We start from the raw sequence: 9,162 nt of genomic DNA on the forward strand, positions 1-9,162 counted from the left end.
TCAGTCACAACAATAACTCTAACAAACACTCTGCAGCCTTTAATGTTATTTATTATTAATTTACTTAAACTTTTCCTGCTTTAAGTCAAACAGCTGACACTATTATTATTACTACATACACTAAGATAATTGTGCTTTTCATTAGTGTAGTTGTGTTGTTCTTCACTGTTGATCACTGAAGTGTGTTTGCATAAAGATCCTATGAATCACACTGTACCTGGCATATAGTAATAATAATAATAATGATAGAATAGAATAGAATAGAATATAATAGAATAGGATAGAATAGAATAAAGCTTTATTGTCCACCAAGCTGGAAATTCGTCTTGGGCTCTCCAAACACACAAGACAACATAAAAAGTCCCATTCCACATTAAACACAGCTCATATGTGTGTATGTGTGTCTTACATCAATACTGCAACATTCTTCCTAATGCTAAACACTGAATCTACTTTAAGTCCAGATCAAGTGTGTCTGTTGTCTCTGTGTGTGTGTCTTGGTGTTTGTAATGGAGCTGCTGATGGACGGCTGTGTTTCAGGATGCTGACAGCAGATAGACTCTAGTGTCTTCTATTAGAATGACATAAATATAAATCTAATCTGCTATATAAATCATAATTACTCGCATGCATAGTGTATAGTTATTACTGTTAGCGTTATAGACAATCATCATCAGTACTATCGTTATGTCAGAGTTAGCTCCTGTTTGTTTGTCGTTGTTGTTGTTGTTGTTGTCGGTTGTCATGGTGATTAATGAGTCAGGTCAGTCATTGATAAGTGTCAGTAAGTCTCCATCACACTGAAGCTCACGCAGCTCTCACACACTGCTCGGCCCCGGTGAGACGGTGCGGGCCACCGGGCGTGTCTCCGCGTCTCCGTGAGGCTCATGGACTTTCCGGTTTTTCCAGTCGGCTCCTCTCCGATTTAACGGCGGCTGAAACAATCTGCTTCAGTCTGATCATCTCCACCAACCAACACCACTACCTACACCACCTACACCAGCAGCAGCAGCATGGCCTCCAACACCGCCACCATGGGAAACCTTCCCAGCGGGATCGGGATCTGTACGACCATCCCAGACATCCTCTACGTGCCCGAGCTGGTAGGAAACTCCTCCGATGCTTTTAACGCTTCAACAGGCAACGCACGAGACCTTTACACGGGCAACGGATCCAAAATATAGTTCAAATGATTTGTGGAAATGTTTACTTTGGTGCAAATGAGATAAATAATAACATCAAAATCATTTTCTCATCTTATTTTCCACTTTAAACGCGACACAAACTTATTTTATTCTCTATCAGGTTTGTTTGACTCCACTGTTATGCAACGTTAAATGTGGTAATAATAATATATCACTAGTATATTTAGTGAAAGATAGAGATGTTTAATAGCCTAGTAGTAGTGTGGAGACTGCTCCTGACAGACTCATTGAAGGGTGAACATGTGTTTTATTCAGATCACTCTATTAAAAATACAAACTAAAACTAAAACCAGTCCTGCTTCCGATAAAAAAAAGAAAATACCAATTATTTTCAACAACGTGTAAAAAGCATAACGCGTTATTTATTTATTCCAGTGTAGTCATTCCGGTTTCACTGTTTTTATTTATAAGAGACACAGCACATTTATTTTCTATGTTTAATAAAAATAAATCATTATGAGGTCAAATAGAGGTGATACAACTTTCTTATTCTCACCTGGCTGTGCTTATTATTTAATATTACATTTACACCAGAACACTTTAAGGAGCTCAGAGTGTGATGAAAGGATTAGACATGTGTAGATCTTGTTCTTGATATGTTTCAGCTCTACTTATCATTTAATTTAAGATCTCCACATTCTTTACACACACAGCACAGAACTATGTGGACACTCTGGATCTAAGTCAGATAATATTTAAGTTAGATATCTAAATGTGACAAAAATGTTTCAACTCAAGTGTTTCAATATCAGTATATATATATTTATAAGAGGCACTTTATGCTCCAGATGTTACAGATACACAGTGTGGAGGGTTTTGTGATGAGTTGATGCTGATTAACCTCCAACATGACAGCTAACTAATACTTTAAAACCCAAAATACTGATCATTAAATCATATTGAAAAGGAAATTCTTTTTATTAAAAGGAACAATCTGGATGCAAATGTGAACAAATTGTGGCTCCAGAAACACCAGACAGTTTAAAATCTGACGTTTACTGAAGCTTTTTAAAGGTTCAATTACATCAGTTTGCAGGAAACCAGACCAATATTTTCAAAATAATACGCTGACAAACATAAAAAGGATATTAGATAGAGAATATATGTTTATATAGTGAACAAATGATGTAGAATTAGTGAGTCTGTGAGTAAAACTGTCACTTAAATTTAACCTGATTCACAAAAACATGTAATGACTAAAGCTGCAATAATTATTCCATTAATCAATCAACATAAAACTAACTGGCAACTGTTCTGATAATTGATAAACTCATTTTAACCACAGATACAAAACATTTCCATCTTCTTAAATGAGAGTTTTTATGTGACAGTAAACTATGAATCTTTGGGTTTTGATATTTATTCATCAGTTCCCATAAACTGGTCTCCAGTCCGAGTCCCCCAAACTCACATCAACAAGAAACAACAACTTAAAATCACATTGATAATTTAAGGTGCTCACAGTCACAGCTGAAGGTTCAAACCCACCGACTGGCTGTACAGCGAGCGCACCCATAAACAAACAGGGACAGTCTGATTGGTCAATACTAGCCGGCCTTCTATTGGTTGACAGCTTTGATCCACAAAAAATCCGAGAGCAGAGCAGAGATCCGTGAGCAGAGGCTACTTGAGTGCGAGAGGAAGAACTCGAGTGTGAGCGCAGGAAATCTGTGCGAGCAGCGTTGTAACCGAGTGCGAGGACACACTGTGAGCATGCGCAGAGCAAATTTGAGTGCGAGAGCAGAGTTTTGAGAGTTTTAAGAGAAAACATCACAAAATCTGAGCATGAAATCAATAAATACTGCTCTCAAATCCATTTAATATGCTATTGAATTAACATAGGGAATAAACTCCATAAGCGGGGAGGTTACTATGGTTGCGAGGGCTGGATCTGGAGGACATTGGTCAATCAACCTGTCAATCAGGACGTAGCCACGCCCCCTAATGCATACCCTGCTTTATCGTCACATATAAAATCAGGGAGGCCAAAATGTCCCAAATGAACATCATACTGCATTGAAGAAGGCTTTAAACTAGCGATTGAGACCATAAACACATTTTGAAAACATTTACTGAGGTTAGAAATCAAGTGAGAAGTTGGTGAATTCTCCATTGACTTGTATAGAGACGGTCGCCCCCTGGTGGCCTTTTGATAGAATGCAGCTCTAAGTTACTTCCACGTTGGCCTCATTTCAGAGGACCGGAACTCCTCACCTGATAAATACTAAATTAAATTTTAACCCTTTGTTGGTCACACCAAAGAAAATGGTATTAAAATATGCTTTTCTTGCCTCTTTGGGGCGATGACAACATAAAAATGACCAAATGTTTGAGCATGTGAGCGACTCACTCTGTTCAGATGAGCAAATTAAACTCAACTTCAAAAGCAGGATCATCATCATGTCAGCAATGATTTTGGTCTTGTGTTTTTCTTCGTTGGTTGAACACTAACACGGTCCGTATCCATAGCAACCGTAACACAATCTGATGGTCTGTCTGTGCATTGCATGTCTCATAGGAGTGCTGAAGATTGACCACAATGTATCATGACACAAAGAGACTTCTACCAAACAGCTGAGCAGACTAAAGGGTTAACAGCAGGAATAAACAACCTCTTGAACCTTTTATTATCTAGTTGTATCAGCGTGACCTCGCACCACAGTGAATGGCTCAGATCACACATATAGATCTGGCTTTTATCAAGGACCTGATCTGATACGGGTCACAGAGGTTGTTCAGTGATGTTCCAGCACACCTGTAAAGAAAGTGAGCTGATGTTGGCTCAGTGTCGCTCAGCAGCAGATGATCAGAGAATTATAGGAATGTACAAACGTGACAGACAGACAGACAGACAGACAGACAGACAGACAGACAGACAGACAGACAGACAGACAGACAGGCAGGTGTGTTAGATACGAGCAGATATGAAGCAACGTGCCGGACGACAGATCAGAACAGAAATAAGAGCCGAAAAGAAGAAGAAAAGACGTCACGCTACGACTTAGTGTGAACAGAGGAGGAGGAATGCTGCAGGACACACACACCACACACACACACACACACACACACACACACACACACACACACACAAACATGAGGAGGGTGGAGCTCCATGAATAATACAGACTGTCAGTCATCATCAGCTGTAGAGTGACGACGCTCTGCTCTGTGCTGCAAAACCAGCTGGACAAAATAATGGAAACACTTCAGAAGACACAATAACATTCCAGTTGAATCTAACAGTATTGTTATATGTTCCTCAGCAGTGAACCAGCTGAACCTGGATAAGAACTTCTGCTTTCTTTGTTTCAGAGCTGAAATATGAACATTAGGGTCAGGGTTAGTCTTTTTCATGGTTTGTTTGGAACATTTATAAACTTTCTTTCCCATGCTTTGATTGTGTGTCATCACCATTCATATTTATACAACCAGCAGGTACATTACTAAAGCACGAAATTGTTTAGAGTACAATTATTTGTCTTTATAGATATAACCTCTTAATGTTGCTCTCAGAGTGAAACCAGAATGATGCATTTAAAAAACAAAATGTACAAAATGTTCTTCCAGATGTCAAACCATCATTCCCATGCTTTGTGGGTGTGTCATCATCATTCATATCTATACAACCAGCAGTTAGATAAAGATAGTGTAGAAGCTAAGCCAGTGCTTTAAGCTACTGAGGCATTTCAACAGGAAACCTAATTGACGTGCTTTACTTTACCATGACGGATGAATGAGAGTCCAGTTGCTTTTCAGTTAAGATGCAAACAAGTCCATTTATTTTACATCTCATGCTTTAAATCACACATCTCACACACACACACACATCCGCACGGAGCGTAACATGAGGCTGCACAGCGGTCAAAAACTGTTTTTTCCTGTTCCGGTTGGAAACACCTGACGAGCCCCCACAGGTTCCTACACTATACAGGCTGACCCGCCAATCACAGCCAGACCATGACACACAACAATTAACATAAACCTGCTCTTACAGATAGATATAACCTTTTAATGCTGCTCTCAGAGTGCAGGACAATGATGCATTTGACTTAAAAATGTACAAAATCCTGTTGTTATTGAGGTTGAGGCCCCAAAATGTAGAGTCCGGTTCTTGAGGTTTCTTCCCGTTAAAGAGAGTTTCTCCTCCTGCTGCTGCTCATGAGTAATTGTTGGGTCTCTTTAAAATAAATTAAAAGTTCAGTCTGGACCTGCTCTATATGTAAAGAACCCTGAGATATCTCCTGCTGTGATGTAAGATATAAATGACTTGAACTTGTTCCTGCAGATCTTCGGAGGTCTGGTGTGGATCTTGGTTGCGTGTACGCTGGTGGTGCCGGCGAACCCTCAGGGCTGGGTCATGTTCGTATCCGTCTTCTGCTTCATCATGACTTTCATCTGGTTGGTGGTGTTCGCCTGCGGGGGGCATCACAACAGCGGCGGCTGGGCTGCAGCGGTGAGATCACACTTCTCTCCTTCTCTGCCTGTTTTATAAGATCCTTGTTTGCTTCTGGTCTGATTTAACTCGTCTCTTTGATGCTTGGCTTGTTACCTGCTGGAAACCATCACAGTATTGATTTATGAAGTCTCAATGTCTTGTTTCTTCCTCCTCTTCCTCCTCTTCCTCCCAGGACTTTGTGTACCATGGCCTTGCTGCCTTCTTCTACCTCAGTGCTTCGGTGGCTTTGGCCAAAGTGACTATTGACATGAAAGACGGGACAATCTTCCAAAACTACCAGCTGGACATTTCTGCAGTGGTGAGTCAAAGTTTTTCACGTCCGAACCATGAAAGAGGACATAATCTTTACATCTCCAGCTCTATATTAATATTCTGAGTCTCTACTGGAATATCGTTGCATGATTTCCAGTTAAAAACGTATTTATCTTCTTCTGGTGCTTTATGCAGCCGCTCAGTTCAGCCTCTGTCTATTAACAGGACGTTCTAGCTGCTGTCTCTTTAAGCTCTGACTTTAGAGATTGAGACCAGAATGACTCGATAAAAAACAATGACTGACTGAAGCCTGAGATATACTTTATAACTAATGGCTGCGTCACGTATCCTGCGTCCTTTTATGAGCAGCAGAGGCAGTGTAGAGACAGTATAAGGACATGGCAGGGTCAAAGGTCAGTGGGCACATCAGCAATGACAGCAATAGCGGAAAGTTTTGAAGACAATTTAATAGACCAAGTTTGCATTTACACACATCTGCACGATGTGTCACTTCAGCTGCACAGTCAAAAACATGCTTGTGATATCAGTCGCAGGTTAGAAGACACAAAAATACCATGACTAGTCTGAGAGGTTACGTCTAAATATATCCTGAGGTCTTTGCTGCACCCTCTAGTCAGTGGCGATTCTAGACCAAAATTACCAGGGGGGCCAGAGAGGGGCCAACATGTTTTGAGGGGGGGCCCATGTACCTTATATTCTTCGACCTCCTTTTGCCAAATATCGGCCTTTTTCTAAACCCAGTGTTGCCTAAAATACCTGCAAACACACCTGCTTCAGCATCTGAAGCACATACAAAGCATGAAAACCTCATCTTGCATTAGAACATATTCATTCAGCTCTAACAAACCAACTTTCTTCATTAAAAAAAAAAAAACGTTGACTGCTCGGCACAGGGGCCATAGGGGGGGCCAGGACCCTGTCTAAAATCGCCCATGCCTCTAGTAACACTTTAACCCTCCTGTTGTCATCGAGTTAATTTTAACCCAGAAGAGGCGTCAATCAATCAATCAATCAATCAATCAATCAATCAATCTTTATTTATAAAGCTCCAAATCACAACAAAGTAATCTGAAGGCTCTTTCCACATAGAGCAGGTCTGAACCGAACTCTTCAGGTTTCATTTAAAGAGACCCAACATTCCCACATGAGCAGCACTTGGTGACAGTGGAGAGAAAAAACTCCCTTTAACAGGAAGAACCCTCAGAACCAGACTCAGAGTGGGAGAACATCTTTTAACAGGAAGAACCCTCAGAACCAGACTCAGAGTGGGAGAACATCTTTTAACAGGAAGAACCCTCAGAACCAGACTCAGAGTGGGAGAACATCTTTTAACAGGAAGAACCCTCAGAACCAGACTCAGAGTGGGAGAACATCTTTTAACAGGAAGAACCCTCAGAACCAGACTCAGAGTGGGAGAACATCTTTTAACAGGAAGAACCCTCAGAACCAGACTCAGAGTGGGAGAACATCTTTTAACAGGAAGAACCCTCAGAACCAGACTCAGAGTGGGAGAACATCTTTTAACAGGAAGAACCCTCAGAACCAGACTCAGAGTGGGAGAACATCTTTTAACAGGAAGAACCCTCAGAACCAGACTCAGAGTGGGAGAACATCTGCCTGGACCGGTTGGAGTAGAGAGGAGAGAAAGAGAGAGAGAGGAAGGAGAGGAGAGAGAGAGAGAGAGGAAGGAGAGAAGAGGGACAGGAGGAGAGAGGAAGGAGAGGAGAGAGAGGAAGGAGAGAAGAGAGAGAGGAAGGAGAGGAGAGAGAGGAAGGAGAGAAGAGGGAGAGGAGGAGAGAGGAAGGAGAGGAGGAGAGAGGAAGGAGAGGAGAGAGAGGAAGGAGAGAAGAGAGAGAGGAAGGAGAGGAGAGAGAGGAAGGAGAGAAGAGGGAGAGGAGGAGAGAGGAAGGAGAGGAGAGGAGAGAGAGGAAGGAGAGGAGAGAGAGAGAGAGAGGAAGGAGAGGAGAGAGAGAGAGAGAGGAAGGAGAGAAGAGGGAGAGGAGGGGAGAGGAAGGAGAGGAAGGAGAGGAGGAGAGAAGCACATTGAAGGTCCAGGACTGGAATCTGTCATCCGGACGTCTACAGGCCCAGATTACCTGTGAGACCAGAAAGCACAGACAACTCCGGGGAAGAAGTTTAGCTTATTGATGTATTAATAGAACATGAATGTTAATGGATATAGATGGATGGATAGAGAGAGAGAGGGAGGAGGGGAGAAGAGCCCAGTGCATCATGGGAGTCCCCCGGCAGTCTAAGCCTATAGCAGCATAAACTAGGAGCTGGAACCCGAACTATAAGCTTTATCACAAAGGAACGTTTGAAGCCTACTCTTAAATGTAGGGAGGGTGTCTGCCCCCTGGAACCTTCCTTCCCTCCTTCCTTCCTTCCTCCCTTCCTTCCAGTCTTCTTTTCCTTCCTTCCTTCCTTCCTTCCTTCCTTCCTTCCTTCCTCCCTTCCTTCCAGTCTTCTTTTCCTTCCTTCCTTCCTGTCTTCTTTTCCTTCCTTCCTTCCTTCCTTCCTTTCTTCTTTCCGTCCTGTCTTCTTTTCCTTCCTTCCTGTCTCCTCAGTGTTTCTGTGTCTCAGTATGTGTAACGTTTGTCTCTTCCTGTCCTTCCTTCCTGTCTTCTTTTCCTTCCTTCCTTCCCTCCTTCCTTCCTTCCTCCCTTCCTTCCTGTCTTCTTTTCCTTCCTTCCTTCCCTCCTTCCTTCCTTCCTCCCTTCCTTCCAGTCTTCTTTTCCTTCCTTCCTTCCTGTCTTCTTTTCCTTCCTTCCTTCCTTCCTTCCTTCTTTCCGTCCTGTCTCCTCAGTGTTTCTGTGTCTCAGTATGTGTAACATTTGTCTCTTCCTGTCCTTCCTTCCTGTCTTCTTTTCCTTCCATCAACGCAAAAATGTGGTGTTATTTCATTTAAATGAAATAATTAAAGCTCACTGATGTTCTCTTTTCCTCCTCCAGGTTTTCTCTTACATCGCGACTTTTCTCTACTTCATCCACACCGTCCTGTCAGCCATCCGATGGAAATCCTTCTAAGGTTTCCTCCCTGCAGAGCCTCACAAACTGATTTATACTCTTAGAGCTTGTACATAGAGGCGCTCTGACGCTCTGGGAGAGGAAGTGAACGCACCATCCATCATCAGCCCGGTGGAGGCAGGAAGAGTTTCAGGGATTAAAAGTGATGGATGACAGTCGGAGCTTCACTACTTGATGGTTTGTGTCACGGAGCTTCATCCA

The 9,162-nt window shown here is 42.3% G+C and overlaps 1 protein-coding gene across 1 annotated transcript; it reads left to right on the plus strand.

Annotated features, from left to right (window-relative positions):
• Positions 1–1,013: 1,013 nt before the first annotated feature.
• LOC128378314 (myelin and lymphocyte protein-like) lies at positions 1,014–8,961 on the plus strand. The gene is made up of 4 exons (XM_053337794.1): positions 1,014–1,103; positions 5,491–5,658; positions 5,834–5,959; positions 8,887–8,961. Exons 1-4 carry the CDS (start codon positions 1,014–1,016, stop codon positions 8,959–8,961), a joined length of 459 nt encoding a protein of 152 aa, XP_053193769.1.
• Positions 8,962–9,162: the final 201 nt, after the last annotated feature.

The sequence above is a fragment of the Scomber japonicus genome, chromosome 2 (genome assembly GCF_027409825.1).
Source record: "Scomber japonicus isolate fScoJap1 chromosome 2, fScoJap1.pri, whole genome shotgun sequence".
In the NCBI taxonomy this organism is placed as follows: Eukaryota; Metazoa; Chordata; class Actinopteri; order Scombriformes; family Scombridae; genus Scomber; species Scomber japonicus.

Excerpts from the sequence above, each read along its gene's own strand:
- LOC128378314 (XM_053337794.1), top strand. The coding sequence starts at position 1,014 with ATGGCCTCCAACACCGCCACCATGGGAAACCTTCCCAGCGGGATCGGG. Across the intron at positions 1,104-5,490 it reads TCCTCTACGTGCCCGAGCTG|ATCTTCGGAGGTCTGGTGTG; the intron begins GTAGGAAACTCC and ends TTGTTCCTGCAG. Across the intron at positions 5,659-5,833 it reads GCGGCGGCTGGGCTGCAGCG|GACTTTGTGTACCATGGCCT; the intron begins GTGAGATCACAC and ends TCTTCCTCCCAG.